Source organism: Argiope bruennichi, chromosome 10 (assembly GCF_947563725.1).
Source record: "Argiope bruennichi chromosome 10, qqArgBrue1.1, whole genome shotgun sequence".
Taxonomy (NCBI): domain Eukaryota; kingdom Metazoa; phylum Arthropoda; class Arachnida; order Araneae; family Araneidae; genus Argiope; species Argiope bruennichi.
The window spans coordinates 63,743,411-63,766,176 of NC_079160.1; the positions used below are offsets into that span (position 1 = coordinate 63,743,411).

The 22,766-nt window shown below is 30.2% G+C and overlaps 1 protein-coding gene across 1 annotated transcript in view; it reads right to left on the reverse strand.

Moving 5' to 3' along the window:
* Positions 1–22,766, reverse strand: part of LOC129987560 (acid-sensing ion channel 1-like) — a 28,388-nt gene that overhangs the window by 1,032 nt on the left and 4,590 nt on the right. Inside the window, exons 3-10 of the mRNA XM_056095527.1 lie at positions 21,991–22,181; positions 19,944–20,193; positions 16,574–16,764; positions 12,936–13,066; positions 11,258–11,414; positions 5,193–5,267; positions 4,314–4,407; positions 1,945–2,021 (exon numbers count right to left, since the gene is read on the reverse strand). Of these exons, the coding sequence (XP_055951502.1) occupies positions 1,945–2,021; positions 4,314–4,407; positions 5,193–5,267; positions 11,258–11,414; positions 12,936–13,066; positions 16,574–16,764; positions 19,944–20,193; positions 21,991–22,181 (1,166 nt within the window). The remainder of the gene's footprint in view (positions 1–1,944; positions 2,022–4,313; positions 4,408–5,192; positions 5,268–11,257; positions 11,415–12,935; positions 13,067–16,573; positions 16,765–19,943; positions 20,194–21,990; positions 22,182–22,766) is intronic.

Here is a 22,766-nt window from a genome sequence, read left to right on the forward strand (position 1 = left end):
GGAAGTATTACCTAAAGTGTTGCGGGGTGATCAAAATTATTCAAGGGATCTGCAATCTGAAGTAATCAACTCCTCGCTTATTGTTACTCATGAAACTGGATTGTTGTGCAACTGTATATTTTGTATTCCCCTAAAGAGGTGTAGTATGTTTCCTTTATGTTTAATTCACAGACAAAAATGCGACTACTTCTTCTTTTACATTTCCATTCGTTCCTATTGCAAATATGATTTGTTTCAGCATGCCTGACTTGCCGTTTAGAATATACAAACACCTTTTAATAAATTCATATTTTCAGAACTATTTAAAAAAATAATAATAATATGCATGCGTAAGAACAAATGAAAGAAGATAGAATGAAGCCATCTGCAACGGAAGTGTAAAACGTGAATTGATTATTTTTCTTATAAAATCATTGTTTATTATTAATCTATTATATATAGCAAGTTAAAAAATTTCCCGGTGATCTGCGCGTCCCGGGTTCGAGTCCCGGTTCGGGTATGGATGTTCTTCAACTGTGTTCTATCTGTGAGGTGTGTGAATGTGTCCCCCTGTAGAAAGGGGTTGTGCAAGCGAATGTGTGTGAGTTTCATCTTCATTTGAGCTAGAAGTCAAACTTCTACCCTTGGGTACTCAGGGATCTTTACCCTCAGAAGCTACTGCAACCCCTTTCCGTGGTAACACGGACACGAAATCATCATCAAACAATTTGAAGTTTCTGCATTTGGTAGAACGATGCATTTTATAGGATTATACAATGCATTATATGGAATAATACCATGCATTGTATATGATTATACAATGCCAGAAATATGATATTTTTAATACAATTTATTGGAACAACTATTTTAGCTTTTGAATCGAAATTCCCAAGAGATTGACAATGCGGATACTTCTTAAAGAGTTTTCAAAAATGTTAAATTTAAAAGCTTGTTATTTTCTGCATATGTTCCTTAAGATAAAAAGTAATTAAGGAATTCAACTTTAAAAGAAATCTGTTCATCAGGAAAGATTTAGTATGTTTTATAAGAAAAATGGAATGAGTTATTTGAGATAAAAGCTTAAAATTTAGATTAATGAGTATTCATTCATTTGTATTAAAAACGGCCACCATTGCATTTTGATCCGATGGTTGTTAGATCTATGTAACTTTAAAATTTGGAGGAGAAAGTAAGTTTAAACGAAATTCGAGATAATGATGCCACAGAAAAATTGTTAGTATTGCTTGCCAACGGATTCTAAAATCCTCCGCGCTTTTGCGCATGCGTTAGGATGGATTCAATTTGGCAAAATAGGGATGAGAGGAAAGATGAAAAGAGGAGACTTTTACATTTAACACTGAAATTTATACCAGAAATTCGCACATCCTTCCGGCGTCTCACCCCTTAGTGAAATAGAATCGTCGAAAAGTGGTGGTCTCAGGATACTGAAATAAACAGTTCTTGCTATAATTTTTATAGGTAGTTCTTTCGCCGACGTCCTAGGGGTAGCGCGTCTTCCTCATGATCTAGGCGTCCTTGTTCGGGCATGGTTGTTCTCTTCTTTATGTTCTCTCTGTGAGGTGCGTGAATGATCCCCCTGTAAAAGGGGGTTGTGCAAACGAGTATGTGTGTGCTATCTTCATTTGAGTTAGAAGTCAGACTTCTGCCCTCGGATGCTCAGGGGTCTTTACCCTCAGAAGCTACTGTTCCCCTCTTTCTCCAATCTCTTCAACTTAGTTTGAATTGGAGTTCACTCCAAGAGGGATAACCAGCAACAACTTAATCCAACTCTGCTCCTTATCAAAATGTGTCTTAAAATAGTCACAAGACAGAAAAAAAAAGTAGTTCTTTCAGGATAACAAAAGAAAGGAACACGAATTACAAGAAATAACGAATATATTGATGGGTAAGATCTTAGAAAACAATTTTAATGTTATTATACATTTATATAGCTTTTTTACTTACTGAACAGACTGGAAAATGTTGTTTTACGATACTCTCTGTACACATACTGCTTGGCATTGTACAGTATTTCCACTCGGCTGAAAAATTTATAAGTTGTTTTAAAGTTTATTTTCTATTGGAATAATCTTTGTTCAGAAAATGTATTGAGCAATGAAATTATGTATTAAATAGTTTATAATAAAATATAATCTGAAATAATAATAAAAGGTAATGTTTTAAAGTAATGACCATTCAAGGCATGCAACATCCAACTGATTTAAAATAACTCTTGGGTACCTCATATTAAGTAAAAAAAAAAGCATAGTGCGTGTTTTAAGTCACTAAAAATACAATATTTATATAAAGAATTTAATGGAATATAAATGTTATTAATTAATACAATGAAACAATCTTTGGTATAAATAATTTTGCTGGAATGATTTTTATACACGTCATAGGAAAATTTTACATCGTTTATTTGTTAAAAGTTTTTAAAATAAAAATTTGAATTCAAAAAAAATAATTGATAATACTTATTATATTTTATTAACGACTATAGAATTTTGATTTGAATTTGTTTTTGATTCCTAGCCTTTATTGTTTTGTATTAAGAATTAAGAGTTCACTTGTTATTTTAGAAATCGATAATAACACAACAGATAATTACAATTTTTTACATACAATTTTTTGGCGGGTTATTTCTTTGATTTCATAAAACCGAGAAATTTGCATTCTTTAGTAAATATATTTAAATGAACTATTTATATTCCTAAATATTCATCTTAATATCAAAATTTCATCAAAAAAATTTTCAGTTTTGCTCATTTGAATTTAATTGGATCAGATGTAAAGTCAAGAACATCCTGAAAGCATCTGACTCATTATACCTGGTACTTTTGTCATGCGATTGAGATATCACAAGATCTGACAGCATTTCAATGAAAGATCGGCCATTAGGGCAATTAGGACTCGTTAGGGCAATTGCATTTCTTGAAATTGTATAAAAAGATTGCTTTTCTATTCATAAACATTTTTTGTTTTAAATGTTTTCTATATTGCGATCAATGTGCAAATAAAATGAAAAACAAATAGAGAAGACAGAAAATGAATCAATAAATAGAAGTACAGAAGTTGGTGTTGCACGGAGTTCAGATCTAAAATGCATATTAGCTCATCATACAAGATCCCCTAACATTGAGTTTTGAGGCAGTTTGGTTACTCAGAGTGTATACAAAGCTTGGCGTACAGCCAATTGTTCTTATTTTTATATATCTTCTATGCTCAGCTCGCTTTTGCACTTTTGATTCGTTTTTTTCTCATAAGCAATAATTTGGTTCCGGTTTCCCTTTCATGCTGTTCCGACAAAATTTATCTGCTTACATCTTCTTCCTTTGTTTTGTTTTATTATAAATCTACTTATTGAAGAAAAAAAGATATGGGTGATAATTTTTAAAAACAACAAAAATAATTAAAATTAAAAAAAATTGGGTTATTTATAAATAAAACTTTTTTTTACTTTCTCATATAAAGTAGCATAGAATAAGTATAGTAATCCTCGAAAAATTCGAACTCGAGATTTTGGCGAATTTTTGATGTGTTAGACCTCTCTGAGTTCGAAAAACAGATTTTTCCAAAATGACCGTCCGTCTGTCTGTAACAAAGATAATACAAAAAAAAAATGAGTTAAGACTGTTGAAATTTAGCATACGTACCAAGTTTCCAGATTTTATAAAATTTTCAATAAATTCTATTCAAAGGAAGTCCATTTGTACGGCTATTCTTATACTTCACATAATAACTACAAAACAAAGTCATTTCGATAGACACAGATTCAACATTTGTAGTGTGGACACCTTTCAAATTTTAAGTCGATTCCAAACATGGGTTGACCGTCTGTCGGTCTGTGCATTCAGAAACATGTAAACGTGATAATTCAAAAATGATTGATTTAAATATATCGAATTTGGTATGGAATTTTTTGACTCAAGTGTAGTTTCGTGTCAAATTTTTGTTTTAATCGGTTGGGAAAATATACACCAGAAGCACAAATTCGATTTCCGGATACTATTAACCTCATGCCAGGGATTAATCGCCAAATAACTCGCCAAGGATGACACGATAAATTCAGTAAAAACACTAAATTCTTGCCAAAAGTTAAAATTTTGTAACTATTGTATTCCAATTCCATAAGAGGCGTTCTCTGGCATGATAAGCTTATTAGAGAGTATGCCAGATAATTTAACGAGACCACTCACGCTTTAATGATATTTCTTGTGATTTTTTTGCAGCATTAATGAGAAGCTGCCACTGATTCATACAATCATATTTTGAATGGTATGATATGCTATTGCATTCAGTGCTGTATATGGTCTATTATATAACTTTTTCACCTTATGTTCTGACCACCTAAACTCATGCAGGAAACTTTGCTTTGGAATCTGTAGAATATGCACGGTTCATGACACTTCTTCCCAACGTCGGTTACTAGAAAAAAAATCATCAAATGTAAATGCATAAAGAAAATTTTTCTAAAATAACGAAACAAAATAGAGCTATTAACATTATAATTATCTACCTCTCTTTTGTAAGGTTTCTCTTTGTTAATCATATGCTTTTTTTATTAATTTTAAAATGGAATATAATAAAGAATTGCGTAATTCAGCTTTTTTATGTTGTAAAAATGCATATGATTAACGATGAGTATACTTAAGATTATCCTTAACCCTTGATTTGAAAATGAAGCCGCATTGGTCATAAAGTCATTATCTACCTCTCTTTTGTTAGTATGCATGTATATGCCTTTTTATTGATTTTAAAATATAGTAAAATAATGAATTGCATAACTTGCCTTTTTTATGTTGTAAAAATGCATATGGCTAATGATAAATATACTTACGAATATTTTCAACCCTTTTATTTTAAAATGCAGCCGTATTGGATATAAGATTATTATTTATTTCTCTTTTGTTGGGATGTATGTATATGCATTCTTATTAACTTTAAAATATGGTATAATAAAGAATTGCGTAATTCATCTTTTTTATGTTGTAAAAAGGCTTATGACTAATGATAAATATACTTACGATTATTTTCAACCCTTTATTTTAAAATGCAGCCGTATTGGACATAAGGTTATTATCTACTTCTCTTTTGTTGGGATGTATGTATATGCATTATTATTAACTTTAAAATATGGTTTAATAAAGAATTATGTAATTCAACTTTTTTATGTTGCAAAAATGCTTATGACTAATGATGAATATACTTACGGTTACTTTTAGTACTTGCTTTGAAAATGCAGCCGTATTGATCATAAGGTCCACAGATTCTTTTAGATTTAGAATCTATAAAAATAAAGTTCACAATAAGAAAAAGACGCATTTTTTCTATAAATGAATGATTAATATAAGCACAAAAGAAGGTTTTAATTCGGCTAAATAACATCATTTTTTGTAACTGAAAATGATACATTTTTTGAATAGCACAATGAAATAATTAAAATATTAAAACATATCTGAACTTAATATGAAAACCTTTAACACATTGGTACTCCTGTCAATTACTGCCGTTAATTGATTTTGATGAATAGTTCGACCACAAGAACTAGTTCTCAAGTTCTTGAAGCTGATAAAATATGGAAATTTTAATACATTAATACACCTGTTAATTACTGGTGTTAATTTATTTTAACGAATAGTTCATCCACATGAATAAGTTCTTAAGTACATGAAGCTACGGCATGACTTAGCATTTCCACAAAACGCTTAATGCAATATTCATCATCAATGCTGCATTAATTATACAACTTAGAGTGACATCGTAAATGATTCTTGCAATCGTAAGATTTCATTGAATATGGATACACCGGATCAATAGCTTCAGATTATCTAAAATCAAACATGTAAATCACCTGCACTAAAAGGATTTAAAATGCGCTTACTTCTAAAAATTATGGAGTAATTTGTTTACGGAATGATTATATTAAAGATAATGTATGTAAATACTTGAATTGTTCATTATCCAATTTATGATTAAAATTTGCAACTTTACAAATAAAGAATAAGTTACAAATGCGTGATTGCGTTATTCTACGAAAGTGCTTAGATAGAATAACAACGAAATGGAGACTTTACTGAACAAGAGTTGAATTAATTTTATTCATTAAGTTCTTTTCTAATTGAAGGTGTGTTTTATCTGAATGGGAAAAGAAGAATATATTCGGAGTGGGCTTTCTTGAAGCAAATACAAAGTTTCAGAATGAGAGCAGCTAACTACCTCCTTAGAGAATTATAAGAATACTTAATAAGATTAAGATCTGGAGGTCGAACTGGAAGAAGAGCTGGGTCTTCCAGATATTTGAAAAACTAGAAATTTTATTACAAATTCTTCTAAATATTTGAGAACTATAAATTTCAGAGCAAGTTCTTCTAGATATTTGAGGAACTATAAATTTTAGTACAAATTCTTCTAGATATTTGAGGAACTATAAATTTTAGTACAAATTCTTCTAGATATTTGAAAAACTAAAAATTTTAGAAAAAATTCTTCTAGGTGTTTGAGGAAATATAAATTTTAGAACAAGTTCTAGATATTTGAGGAACTAGAAATTTTAGAACAAGTTGTGGTGGTAACAATCATGATATTTTGTTAATTTAATTTGTAATTAAATTTTTTTTAACAAAAATAAATTTTAATTACAAATTAAATTAACAAATATATATCATGATACATTGATTGGCCTTAATTCCATCGACCAGCACGAGGCAGAAGTTCGGAGCAAGCCGGCGAAGGCAGGAAGTGAGTCACTCGTATTCGTTGGAAAGCAAAGTTCATCTCCGTAGGTATGATTGATGCTTATCGCCAACTGACGAAACAAACAGTCATTTATCGCCTGTTTGGCCGCTGCAAAGTTCTAGATATTTGAGGAACTAGAAATTTTAGAACAAGGTCTTCTAGATATTTGAGGAATTAGAAATTTTAAAACAAATTCTTCTATATATTTGAGGAATTATAAATTTTAGAACAAGTTCTTCTAGATAATTGAGGAACTAGAAGTGTTAGAACAAGTTCTTCTAGATATTTGAGGAAATATAAATTTTAGAATAAGTTTTTCTAGATATTTGAGGAATTAGAAATTTTAAAGCAACTGCTATATATTTATTGACAATGAAGCATATTGATTCAAGGGTCTCATTTTGAAATCTCTTTCAATTCAAGAGTTCTCGCATGAAACACAAAGGTTAAGGGGTGGACACTCAATTACCAGCTATATGACATATCTATGGACCGAGGTCACATTAACTTTAGTTATATATTAACGTACCGTTTTAAAGCGTATATATTAACGTACCGTTTACTATTTTGGGACAGACCTTGTAATTTTGAACTGGGGTCAGATGACGCGGACGACAATTAGGAATCACATTAAATCTATAGGTTTCAAACAGCCTTCCATTGTTATGGAAGTGTAGAGAGGGAAGTGCATTTAAACATTATTTTTAAAGATATGAGATTCGTTAAAAAAAGTGTTTTGCAGTTTCGATGCGATATATTGTCCTATATAAGCTAAGTTAAATTTATTCGCTATGAGATTATATTCCTAAGATTTTCTCCTCGGATTTTCATGAATTTGATAAAATGATGCCTTATTCTTAACTCATTTCAACACAGAAACTGATGAGCCTCATGTAAATTTCGGATAATCCAGATCAGGTACAAAACCATTAGATGATACCTCTCAGATGTCTAACAGCGAACATTCTGTTATAGTAACACATACTTTTTGATGGTTAAAGTAATTCACTAAAAATTGAAATACGTTATTTTTTCCTGTATTTTCTACTCTATATTTATGAAAATATCCACGTTTAAAAGAATGGCTCTCAAAGATAAATTAAAATTTCTGTGTTCTAGTGGTCTAACTTTTTAAGTTTTTTTCTTTATTGACAATGTTTTGAATAAAAAACACAAGAAATATAAGTTTTCTGTGTAACTAATGAAGATTGGGAATTCTTCACTGTCAAAACAACAGTAAAAAAAGACAAAATTTGCATTAATATTATATTATTCTGAAATTAACACATTCATTAAAATATTAAAACATTATAATCACTTTCCTAAAACCTTGATGGTTTTCGCTTTTATCCATCACAGCAGCTTTAGTAATGCAGAGTGAATTTCCATGAGACCAGAAGCAAGGTATGCAACTGTTCAAATATTTTCCTGCCAGTTCACGTAATTTATGTGGTGGTATCTTGAATCATCCCCAAAATTTCCACAAATAATTACGATCTCGAGAGTTCGATGGTCAGGTTAAATAATACGGAATCCGCGAGTCATGTTCTTGAAGTCACGCGAACATAATCTTTATGTCGTGGGAGGGGGTTATTGCCCTATTGGAATTCTTATCAGTTTATTTGTTTTTAAATAAAGCTCGCAGTAACTTTCAAGCAGTATGTAGGTTTTACGCATTTTCTACGATAATAACAGTCCTTAGAACTCTCCATCCGAATGTTCCCAACAGCTTAAATGAGTTCACATTAACTTGATTTGTGCTTGATATATACATTGGTTGAACACTTTTTCACACATCAACTTATGATTTTTAGCCCTGATATCGATATGAAGCAAAATAAGTAGGCACCACTAAAAATAAATCGACTATTTAGATGGTTGAATGACGATATTTACATGTCTAGAGTAAACTTGAATAACGATGACATCGAATCAACAATCTAACTTTTGTATGTTGGAGACAATGGAGTCAAATATATAATAGAACTAAGTGCTCTGAAATAGTTTTGTTTATCTTGCATAGAAATCGGTAGCCAACTGAGAAAAAGAGTGGGAAAAATTATGCTTTACCAAAGTAAAAGAATAGGGAAGACCGGGGCAGGTTGACACTGATTTGATTACGATTTTTTTTTTGGTAATGATTAAATGGCTTATATGTATTCCAACAAATTCTTACTAATATAAAACGGAATTAATAACAATTTGGTTAAAAAAGAAGCGAGCAATATCGAAGATGAATGAGCTAATACTGAGCTAAGGCACGTTGACGACATCAGTGACAACGTGCCCTTGTTTGGTTCACGATGGCACCATATGCGGGGCAGGTTGGCATTATATATTTGTACTTTTCTTAATTATATCGTATGTATTTATCTAAAGAGAAAATTTTAAAAAATGTTTTAACTAGGAATTTTTATTGAACTAAAGATAAAATAATTGAATTTAATTAAAAATTGCACTTTTTCGAATTTAGGAACATTTCATCAAGATACAACGAACTGAGATCGATTTCAAATTGCAAAAATGTTTTTATATCATTGTTGCCTCAATGTTCGAAGGCAGTGGCAGAAGCACTTCCAAAACGAAGAATCACTGAGATGCATTAGATATGACTTAAGGATGGTCCGCTACGTAATTTGGAAGAAATTCCGAATCGAGAAATATGTCTGGGTTCAATGGACTTATTCCAGCGGTTGCAAAATCGGCTGTTATTTTGATCTCGGTGGTACCCAGTAGTTCCATATTCTATACCAGTGACTATAGAATATGAAATATGTCTGATACATATTCCTATGTCCATAAGTTCGAAACTCTATTTGTTGTAACACTACGTTAAAAAAATGTAGCAACGATTGTTTTATAAAATGAGGTAGCCAGACTGAGACTCGTTGCTTCAAACTTTCTAATGGGCAAGGAATAATTTCTTTTTAAAAATAAATATAACCAGCCCTCGCGCACTTATTAATTTCCCTTGCAACAATTAGGAGGGCCGCGGTGGCTTGGTGGCAAGGTCTCGGCTTCGGAACCGGAGGACTACAACATGCATTATCTTTAATAAGATGTTGAAGTTCAGCACAGTTGCGCTTATTGCTCGTTTCATAATCCCAAGGTCCATTTTATTCAAAAGGCTTGTTAGATAGTACCTACCACACGGGCATTGTGGATCCAAAAGCAGCTAAAAACTTATTACTTTGACTTTATTTAAATTTTAAGCTGAAAAATATCATAATCATTACGAGAATTTGAAATGTCTGTAGGACAATAAGTTAAATGACTTAATAAAAAATAATAAAGAAATAAATAAATAATAAATAAATAAATAATAATAAATAAATAAATAATAATAAATAAATAAATAATAATAAATAAATTAATAATAAATAAAATAATAAATGACTTAATTATTTTGTACATTGAAAACAACAAATTAGAAATTATAGAACCAAATCAAAGTAATTAATGAATTTGTTACAAATAAAATTCATAAATCTTTAAAAATTGAAATGAACGTATTTATACCCGTCAAATAAATAATTGTAAAAGTGCTAAATAAGGTGCAAATTCTTCATGTGCATATAGTTGATATTATAGTAATTTATGATTTTATCAAAATAAATAACATTTGTTTCTTATATTTATTTTTTGTTCTTATATTTATTTTTATTTAATATATTTATTAAAATATTTTTTTGTTAGTTAATAGAATAATCACAAAATTATAAGATATTAGTCTGAGAAAAAGTATTTTTTTTCTTGATTTTCGATAATTTTATTCTATAAATATATTTTTGCGTCATAGGCAAATTCCACGTTAGGGTTTTGATGGGGAATCAGATTACTCTAGTTCAGGTATTAAAAATTGTTAATATGGCCATTAACATCATTGATCCACGTTCTGTACGTAAAAAATATTTTAGCACCTGAATAGTCAACCAAATTCACTGTTTCTGAAATATTAACTGCAAGGTTTCTAGTCAAGATGATCGTTCCTGTGTTCAGTTTACTTAAATCTATGATTTTACCAATAGGAGTGCAGAGAACATTCTAGTTGAAAGCTGTGATCTCTTTGAACTTGTTTTTGACATTTTCGAGGCAGATATGTGAACTTTATGTCACAAAGATACTAGAAGATTTGAGTTTAGGGATGGCAATAAAGTTTTTGGTTCTTCTTTATAAAATTGTTGAATTTATTCAAGAAGTTTTGATGATTAAATGATATTTGAAGTGACTTCGAGATGAAAATTAGGCAATTAGCTATTTTAATGTCGACCGAAAAGCGGCAAGAAAAAATTTAGCCGAATTATAATAATATATGCAAGTGCAAAAAAAATATATATATAATAAATATATGCATAAATATAGGTCAAATCACCTGCGAATCACATGCTATATAGTTTGACAATTAAAATTGCGAAATCGTGGAAATGTTTTCGCTTTTGAGGGTCTTTTGGCGCCGTTACAACCGACAAGTACTGAAAATACTTTAATTAATCTGTAGCAGGCATTTTAAAATAAAACTAGAATCTGTAAAAGTACTTACCAGCCTGCAACAGTGGCGTGCATTTGCAGATATCTTTCTGGTCTTGGAAAGTCATGAAAGAGAAACATTCCTTATGTGAAAAACGTTCATTGCCAAACAAAGTAGGGCAATTTGTCGATCCTCCATGCCAAGCGGTGTGCAAAGCTGTGCGTTGTCTCTTTTGAAAATAGATATGAAATTTTTTAAAAAAATCCAAACAACAGATACTAAAAAGATGAAAACACTAATGCTACATTAATAAACTTTAATGTAACCAAATTTGTTTATAATTAGTTAGATTTAATTTAATAATTAATATTTTAAGCATAATAAATTTTTAAGGTAAGAAACTATAACAATGGAATATTTTATCTATTGGCTACGAAATATTTTCAAAGCCATTTATTATAAAGATAATCCAAGAATTCCATACATGAACAGGAAAAGTTTGTATAACTATTTAGCTACTAAAGCAACCCAGTGATAATGACTTTGCGTACGCAGTGATACATATTATTTTTATGTTCTTTTTACAAGGTTTCATCAATATATTACATCAGATTTTATTAAAAGATGCAGCGAAGCTCGTTTACAAATCTTTAAACCATTAACAAGAGAATCAATGAATTCCTGTTTCCATTTTTGTCATAAGGGTTTTTGAAAATAATCAATAAAATTTAATCAATAATAATTGTATGCTTGTAACGATTCATTAGAATTCTAAAACTTCGTTTTGTTTATAAGAATGTTAAAAAGCATCATTCTGTTATAAAAATGAATTCTGTTTTGCTAATTCTAGGAATGTTTTTAATATTTTTTTCAATGTTAAGCATTGTCCAATCTCATTATATGAAGTAAAGTTTCATGTTTCACATGAAAAATAATATTTGGTTCAAAAAATTAAAATAGTATCTAGTTGAAGTCCTTAATAAGAACATTTAGTATTACTCAATTCGCTTCCTATTAATTTCAGTCAAATAAATAATTATAAAAATGTTAAATAAAAAGAAAATTCTTTAAATGCATATAACTAATGTTATATTAATTTATGTATTTTATTAACGAAATAAATAACATCTTTTTACTTGAATAGTATTTTTCTTATACACCTAAAGATTTGAGAGAATCTAGCTTTATATGACCTCTATCAAGATGGATTATTCATGGAGCCAAACTTGAATTAAGAATTTTCTAATAAAGATATATAAACTGCTTTCAGATTGGTTGGTACAACTTTACTTATATTTTGAAGGATAGATTTTTAATATGTTTGAGGACTACCACATATCCGCACCAAAATAATGAGTGCAAGCATTTCATACATATTATTTTTTGTGCTGCAGTTTATGAAGATAGTAGAATAACAGATTTTGAAATTACACTTTTAGAAATAGAACTGTGTAAATTAATCGTTTTACTGGCATATATAATTGCCATTAGCCTTCTTAATGTGTTTAAAGAATAATATATTCCTAATTATTTATTTAAACTTAGAAGTTCTTCAGCTTTTATAAGCCAAGGTTCAGCATTCATCTTTTTATAATTACCCAGATATGCCATCAACTTCTTTATAAATTTAGCATTTATTTTTATAAAAATAAATTTGTGCAAACATGGAATTATCTTTAAAAAAGAAATACATTAGTTAAGAAAATTGTTTTGAATGAAATGTTATGGTGAAATATAAACAAAGACTTACTTTGACAAGATGTGTTGAAATGGTTGTAACAAATCCAGGCACTATCTTCTGTCCTTCATCCTCAGTAAACACTTTTGGAAGATCTTTGGGATCAGTTAAAAATACATTGAATCCTTGTTCTACGCCCTTTTCTGAAAAAAAGAATAGGTGCTTCAAATTTTAATCTACATCTTAATGGAAAATCAGGCTAAATATTAATGGGTAAATTAAATTTTAATCTACATCTTAATGGAAAATCAGGCTAAATATTAATGGGTAAATTAAATTTTAATCTACATCTTAATGGAAAATCAGGCTAAATATTAATGGGTAAATTAAATTTTAATCTACATCTTAATGGAAAATCAGGCTAAATATTAATGGGTAAATTAAATTTTAATCTACATCTTAATGGAAAATCAGGCTAAATATTAATGGGTAAATTAAATTTTAATCTACATCTTAATGGAAAATCAGGATAAATATTAATGGGTAAATTAAATTTTAATCTACATCTTAATGGAAAATCAGGCTAAATATTAATGGGTAAATGATGATCTTACAAAGATTTTTAACAATGAAGAAGAAGTTCTACCGGAATCCAATTTTTTTTATCGCATAGCTTAGTTTAGCAAAATTGGTTCATCAAATTAATCCATAAATGTGAACTATGAACTGTTGATAAAGTTCGTTGAGACATTCGTAACAAGTTGAAACATCTGTAAACTCTCTTTCAAATATCCATTTAGCAATGTGATAAGTTCATACCAAAAAAAGTAATTAAATGACCCATATACATGGAAAATTTGGGTTAGAATGGAATTTCATTCTTCATTCTTCTATGAAGAAACCAAGACAGAGTAAATATTCAACTTTCAATCAGGTGAATTTTTAAAGCCTTATTGTTATTACAGTTTGTTAACAGGCGAACTAAATTTGTTGGAGATGTAGTTTAATTATTGAAGAATTGCTAATAAAGATTCTGTTTTCATAGAAAAAATACGCCTGCTATCTGGCTTGGCGAACATTTAATTCAATATTTAATACATTTGATAATAAGTGGACTAGATTGTTGGTGATGTAGGTTTGACTTCGTAATTTAAAATGCTGATAAGGATCCAGTTTCCAACTAAAATGCACTTCCTATTCTGACCTGACGAGCATTAGATTTGAAGATGAATATATTTGGTAATGTTTGGACTGGATTGTTGAACATAGAGACTTGGCTTTTCGTTTGGATAACTGCTGATAAGGTTCAGTTCCCATCAAAAAGTCCGTGTACTGAACATTTGAACGTTAAATATGACGCAAAATTATTAATTATAAATTATTTGGCAAAAGATTGAAGGAGGCAAGTGTTTAATTTCATGATTGGAGAACAGTTAGTAACGATTAAAGTTTCCAACTAAAATTCACTTGCTATTCTGATCTGATGAGCATTGGATTTGAAGATGAATATATTTGGTAATGTTTGGACTGGTTTGTTGAACATAGAGGTTTGGCTTTTCGTTTGGATAACTGCTGATATGGTTCAGTTCCCATCAAAAAGACCGTGTACTGTACTGAACATTTGAACGTTAAATATGAAGCAAAATTATTAATTATAAATTATTTGGCAAAGGATTGAGGGAGGCAAAGGTTTGACTTCATGATTAGAGAACCGTTAGTAAGGATTACGGTTTCCAACTAAAATATCACTATCTGTGCTGATCAAATGAATGTTAAATGATAAATTATGTTAAATAATGAATCTTGTTACTGTTAAATGATAAATTTTGCCATAGATCAAAACTGCTTTTACTAATATTTTAAGAAAATTGAGAGAAACATTTATCATCTGACCATTATTTATTAATAAATACCTTGCATGCTTCTAACTAACAATTATTGCGTGTTTCTTTGCATTTTTGAAATGATAGTATTATCTTGTACAGTGATTGTAAAGAACCTTGTTACTGATAAGGAATCTAATAATTACTTAATAAATCTTGCAATGAACGCCTTCATTGTGGTAAAATATATTTTACCACAATGAACTCTTTTTTCCAACCTTGAAAAACACTGTTTTTTATATTATATAATTAACAATCCTAGTGTGAACGTCTTCTTTTTATTCTAAGAGTGGTGAGATTTTAATAAATCATCGATTTGGAATAAGAGAATCTCAAATTTATTCAAAGATAGAGCTCAAAAAATTTTCATATATCTTTATTTAATTTAATTTCCACGTGTGGAAAGAAAGTTTTTAAATTAATTTGCCATTCACTTCTTATCTTTCTCTAGAGTTTTCAAATTTTCTTTGGTTTTGTGTCCGCAGTGGAATATAGTGTTTTTCATACTTATTTACTTAATTATATCAACTAATAGATAAATTTTTAATAAAATTTTATTCTATCATGAGAGCGCCATCTAGTGGTAAATTTCAAGAAGAATCGATTACAAGATTTCATAATATTTATAATAATGTATTATTAAGTGCATTAAGAAATAAAAGGCTAGAAATAAAATAATCAAAATGGTTTTTAGAGAATAATTTTATAAATGAAATAAAAATTAGAGAATAATTTTTCCTTATAAAAAAAGAAGGAAGTTTATACAGGAATCATAAAAGCTTGAATGCAAAAGTCCAAGTCACAGGTTAATTAAGATGCAATGAATAATAAAGGTCATAAAAATCCTAATTCTTAATTATTCATCGAAATTTAACTTATGATTAGTATATTATAATTGCAAATAATTTTTCTTATTTATTTAGAGTACTTTCGAGAGCATCGAAATTTTTTCTATTATATTTAATCACCATATTTAGAAATGCATTTAAATAAAAATAATTTTTTTTTATTTCCATGTATAGATAGTATAGAGAAAGTTTAGTAATCGGTAAAAAATTCGAACTCGAGGTTTTGAGGGATCTCCCCTTTTAGACCTCCCTGAGTTGGAAAAACACATTTTTGGAAAATGTCCGTCTGTCTGACTGTGATAAAGATAAATCAAAACGCTTAAAATTTGGTATATGGTCTTTACACCAAATTTGCAGATGTTTATCAAACTTTCAGTAAGATCTGTTCGGCTGTTCAAATATAAGTTAACACAAAAATTTGTAAACGAAGAGAGCTAGATATATGAAATTCTGTACACAAATTTAACATCTATAGTGTAGCCTTTCAAATTTTGAGCCAAATCCAACTACGGTCAACTGTCTGTCGGTCTGTATTTTCAGAAACATGGTTAAAAACATGTAATTTAAAAACGTAATGACTTAAATATGTCAAATTTTGTATTGGATTTTGTGACTATAAGAGCATTTTGTGTCAACTCTTCGTTTCAATCAGTTGAGAAAACATGTATAAAATGTAAATTTGATTTTTGGATACTATTAACGCATACCACTGATCAATCGCCAAACAACTCTCACAGAATGGCCGGATATAATCCAGTAGAAATGCTAAATCTACATAACTATTGTAATTGTAAATTAATATTTCGTAAGTATTGTACGTCATTGCCATGTAAGGTGTTTTCTGGCATGACAAGTTTATTAGAGTGTCTACGAGAAAATTTTAAGGAGACCGCTCCCGCTGATTATTTACTTGTATAATACTAATAGAAACGTCATTTATTAATTTTTAAATTACTCAGCTTGTTTTAAGATTATTTACCTGGATGAGATGGAGAAATAAGGTCAATTATAAAAGGCCTCTCAATAGGTAAATCTTTACTTATATGGACGAGTTCGTGGTTGTCTGTCATAGTATAGCACAAGCCGTTGCTGGTCAAAACTGGTTGGAAGATTGCACAGCAATTCATTGGAAATACCAAGGCGATACACCTGGAGAAAAATTCTTTGCATCTAAGATAAAAATTAGAAATTAGCCGTTATGATAGAATCTTTACATATCTTAATTGTGCTACAATGAACCGTAAAAAAACATAAAGGCAGGTATAGCCTGGTTGGTAGGGCGTGGGATTCACATTTCTTGGGTTGGGTGTTCGAATCTGCCGACCGAAGACTCTCCGTGTATATGATGGCTGGTGCATGTATAAATCTTTTCTAGTCACAAAGTCCTCCAAGGTGAGGCAATATCACAGGGATATTGTATCAGAGGTGATCGTTCTGTGATTTAGGTCTTAATTACAATCTGTGAATGAAATGTAGGAATGAAGTCCGACCCATGAAAAAGGCTGTGACGCACGATCAGCTAAGACGTACTCTTGGCACTACTGAAACAGCAGACGCTAAAACTCGGCTTAAAATTGCTGGCTTGTATATGACAAGTGCCATAAGCAACAACAACATAAAAATTATAAGAGAAGTTTTTAAGCAGTCACTGATGATTAATAGTATTTTATAAATACCGTTCAAAGAAAGTAAAGAAAATTGTGAATAACTTTTACTGAATCTTCGACTTTGTTTTTAACAAGATCTCAGAATATGAAGAATCGTCTGCTAGATTGGCTATAAATATCCTAAAAAATATAGGAAGTAAAGTTTGATTGATTTACTGTTTTTATACATTGAGTAGATGAATTATATGAATGGATAATATATCAGAATACCTACCTCTGGTTTAATGTATTAATCCTTATATTGGCGGTCTGGAGCTTATCATTTAAAGAATCTATTAAGATATTTTTAATTTTTAATTAGATGACGCCAGATACAGTTGAGAAGTTTGAACAACTGGAAGTGTCAGGAAATATGTTTTGGTTATGTTCTTAACTAATATCATTTGAAAAATGGTAGGCCGATGGACTTTAAAAAATTAACTGTTCGCTAATGTAGAGTAGGTTCCCATGAAGCGAAATACAAATGGGGAAACTTATACTGTCATTGTAACTGCCAGATTTTTGGCTTTTAGATACTTAAGAAATCTTGTTTATCAAGGACATCTAGTAACCTTGGCAGATTTGAAATACAGTATCATTCTGTGTGTGAGAAGTATTTCAATCGACCAATTACGATCAGCAGTAGAACAAGTTGTCCACAGAATCCATATTTTACATCTGGAAGAAAGGAACCATATTGAGCAATTTCCCCTGCATTGATAAAGTCCTTGTGATTGAATGTTTGAAACGTTCGAATGAAATGTGCTAGAAATGTGTATTTTGTGTCTTTTCAGCATATATTTTGTTGCACTCCGTCATCTGTTGGTGTTTCTGGAACTAATTTTTTTCGTGTAATCAATTTCCCCATGTTTTGAATAGTATGTTCAACAATTTTGCAGCCTTTACACTGAGTAGCTTGCTGTATAGGCAGCTCAGAGTTGAAGTACTTTAATTTTGATCACCTTAAATACATTCAAAGATTCAAGTTGCATTTAAATACTGTTTAAAAGCAAGGAAAGCAAATCAATAATTATATCACTCATTCATAGCTTATCAGCTAATTATAAAATACTAAGATCGTTAATTTTTGCTATCTTTTTGATTTTCCTCTTTTTATGTAATTCACCATTCGTAAAATATTTTTTGATTTCATCTATTTTTACTATACTTTCTAATTTAAATATTAAACATCTGATTAATTTTCTGTTTATTTTAAAAAATCCACGTTTCTTATGAAATAATATTATACTTCAAGATTTAATTTCTTTTCAAATCAAATTTTTTCCCTCGATAAATAAACTTAAGAGCAAAAAATGCATTCAAACGCCATAAGTTAATTTTGTGGCTGAGAATTACATAATTTTTATTAATTTTCAGTCAATAGTTACAATACAGTCTTCTCGGATAACTACATAAAGACAACAAGAGCACAAAGTTTTTTAGAAAATTCTTTTAAAATTTTTTATCTAGTTTTTTTCTATTACTCCAAAAATAATCTTACTTTCATAAAATAAAAGGAAATAAGTTGGATCTGTCAAACAGATTTCAGCTTTTTAAAAAAATATTTAGATCCGTTTAAAAGAAATTTGTTAACAGAAAAGGAGACTAGAAGAAAATAAAATCCTAAACAGTAGACATTTATTTTACAAAAAGAAAAAATAATAATAATTTGATAATGAATAATAATATAATTTGATAATGATAAAGGATAATGAATAATAAAATGATAATAAAATGATAAATAAATGATCCTGGAGACCTAAATTTTATATGACAGAGATACATTATTTTTTCTGTAAATTAGTCTTCCAAATTTCATATTTTTGCGCTTGAAAATAAATTTTGCATTCTGATTTTGTTTTTAGTAAAATTTTAGTCCATGTTTCTGCGTTATGAATTCACGTTTTAGACCGATTCCGATAGACCTAAATATCTCAAAATTTGACCTAAGTGTTTTATCAATTTCAAATTGTAATTTCCGAGAAAAAATGTTTTCAGATCAGACCTTAAAAATGAAATTGGAAATTTGGGATATATAATTAGCGGATATAATTGGGAATATATAATTATTGGAATAACGTATAATTGTGGGTATTGTTGCGTTAATGGATATACAACCGATGAATGACATAAAAAGTTTTTTTTATGTGTCTCAAATGTACAGAAACAACTCAGTAAAATGAACTAGTTTCCACTTCCACAAATGAACTTGTCACACAGGATACCTATTATTGGTTTTTAAAATTAAATTCTGAGAAAATATGTCAATTTGCTTACCCTATTTTAGGATAATATTCGAAACCACTTAACTGGGAGTAATGATATTTCACGAAACTTTCTCTTTACTTCAAGATGAGTTGCAACTGTTCATTTAAAATCGAATTTATTCTGGAGGATATAGGAGAATTTACCCTATACTATGTAACCTCCGGCGGGATACCTCGAAATGAGGTTGAGATGCTTCCGACATGGTGGTTGGATCTCGCCACCCTGGAGGGTATACTAATAGGTGGAGGATCTGACTCCTCCCATCGATGACGGGACTACTTCCTTCGGGACGGGTTGTACCGTGGCCGGTGATGGACCTTAGGACTCAACCACAGTTCCCCCCAATGTTGCTGTTGTGGCGGTCCGGTCATTCAGTTTTATGGTTTAAATCCGTGTGCCTTCATGGCGGGTCGGAGAGTCAGATAGCTGACTTACCCTATACTATGTTCAAAGACAAATTGTGTCAAATTGAAGTTTCCTTGGGATTCCAGAGCTTGCAGCCGCTTTTCAAGCTTTATGAGTTTGTCATGGAAAGCCAGTGTTTCATTGTCCAGTGTAAATGTATCATTGGAATGCATGGCCATCTGAACGACCATGCTGAGCTCGTGGGGGGTGAAACTCACCATGGGAAAACCAAGAGACAGAAAAATGTATTCCACTAATTCCATATAGCTTTGGTTGAAATCTGAAAGATAAATATAACGTGAATGAGAAAATCTATACATAGTATAAAATGAAGTCTTCTGAAAGCGTCTGTATGTTTGAAAGAGAAAAACTCTAGGAATACTTAACTGATATTGGAGATATTTGTACCATTTTGTAGGGCATTTATTGGGGAAGGTTTTAGTATATTGAAGTCATATCAAAATTTAAAAAAAAAGTTTTATAACTGCGATTTTAATTCTTTTCCTACAATTCGTGCACGTGTAAAACAGCGGTATCTATGCTTTGCACTTATCCGCGCATGTGCGAAAACCTCAAACTGCGCATGCGCAAATAGCAAGAGCTGTGGTATGCATATGCGATACATTTCTTTGTTTACGTCTGATTTTAAACAGCTATTCAAAACTCATTATGCCCAAGAAAATTAACTGATATTGGACATATTAGTACCATTTTGTAGAGCATTTATTAGAGAAGGTTTTAGTACATTGAAATCATAAGAAAACAGGAGCTTTGTAATTGCGAATTTAAATTTATACGACGTGCAAGTAAAAAGATTTACTTTTACCTGTAACTGGAGACATGAATTTCCTCACGTGCCCCAAGACAGGGAGTCAAAATGACTCCATTGTTATTTTTCTTTTTTGTCTTTTGTCAACAGCATTGGAAGTTATTTTGGAAACAAAATACATTCTGGAAATCATGTAATTGCCAGAAATATTAAAAATGTTAAATGTTGTAATATTAAATGCTAAAAAGATGTTATAAGAAAAACCTAAACAATTTTTTAATGAGTATTTACATCGTTTAGATATTGCGGAATTACACTAAAGTTAATAACTGTTAGAATTCAACAAACAAAAATGTAGAATACAATATTTAAAAATATTATTTTAAGAGTATTTCTTTATTTTTTGCATTATTCAAATTTAAAAGCAGCAGTGTAAAACAGTAGACCTATAAAGCCGCATAATCCCACTATATTCAAATCACGCAAATCTGATTTCTCTTGCCTAATTGCAGTAAATTTAAAATTTATATATCTTATAAATATAAGCAACATGTCGGTCGAGAAAATGTAGGTCCAGGCTTCATTTTTAGTCAGATACAGCCGTTGAAAATTAGGGCTAATTCTGAGGAGCTTCAAAACAATATTTTAATGAGGCGTCCCGGAATGTGAATTCATTAGCGGTTTCTTGGATCACGTGAAATTTTTTCCTTACCCATAGAAATAATTTTAAATGTCAACCATGTCGTCTTTCTCTTATTCTGATTTTACGTCCGAAATTAATTCACTTTTTTCTTCGTTATCGCATATAATCGCTTCTGCATCGCTAATATCAGAAGCATCCTCCGACATTTGCCATTCTTCAAACCATTGCATTTACAGTTTTATCAAAATCTGAATCACACGAGAGAATTTTTTTTCCTTGAAGATCCTGGTTGAGTATTATTCCTTTATTCCCAAACAACATGTTATTTAGACAAAGGAAGCGAATTGCAATGTGAAATATGTAGAAAATAACAGGTGCATTATGTATATTTTTTCAATCACAGTTTCAGAGATGTAGAGTCAATGACTCCATAAATGACAACAAAAACCTGTAAAAAAATAACTTGGTTATACGCACTTTTACCAACATAATACTGAAAGAACAACTTGAAGGTACTGAACAGATGATTGTATTCAAAGACAAATTAACATCCGTGAAAATCAGAGCTAATGAAGAACGCTGTGTTATTTTGACAGCCGTTTTCAGTTGCGTGTTAAATAATTATATAAAATACCCAGCAATTTATGATGTGTTGAAATTCTCACCTGTTCTGTAAGGTGGTCTGCGGCAAACTGTGATAGCGGGATAATCGGGAAAATACCCAGGATCTTCTTCCTTACCTAGTTTCGAGTCTTTATTGATGCTGTTTATGTAAGTGGATTCTTTACTAAAAGCATCTTGAAGCAATCCGACTTCAGTGGCAATCAGCAACACAAAGCAAAAGGCAAAGATAATCCTGAGAAAAGATAATCAAATGCCCAACTTTAGATATCTGACTCGGTATTTTATTTTCTTGTACAAAATTAGTAATCTGAAAGTAAAATAATTAAGGAAAACTACTATTTATTTCAGAATGTATGAAAATAATTAAAATGTATGAAATTATTCATATTTATTGTTTTACTGATTACTAAACTCATTTTTTATATTGTATGCTAACCGCCTGGCTACTCACTAGTTAGATGAAAATTTGCCGTCGTTGTATTTCAGTTATATCTCTTATAACTATTGATTATATTCTCAATAAACAAAGTTTAAACACAAAATTGTAATAGATATTAAAGTCATGCTATATTAATCATTTTTATATCTGTTCAGTTAATTATACAGGATGATTTAAAACTTATAGCTCAACTTTCATGAGAAGGTTGGAAGAACGTTCAGGAAACCGACTTCTCATAGGAAAGTAGGTCCGAAAACGTCATCTGCGTGGACAAAATGGACAAGTGAAGTGGACAAGGAAACAACACAGTTAAGTGGTAACGAATGTGATTTTTAATCCTACAAGGTAAAGGTTCACATCAGATGCTCAAAATTGTGA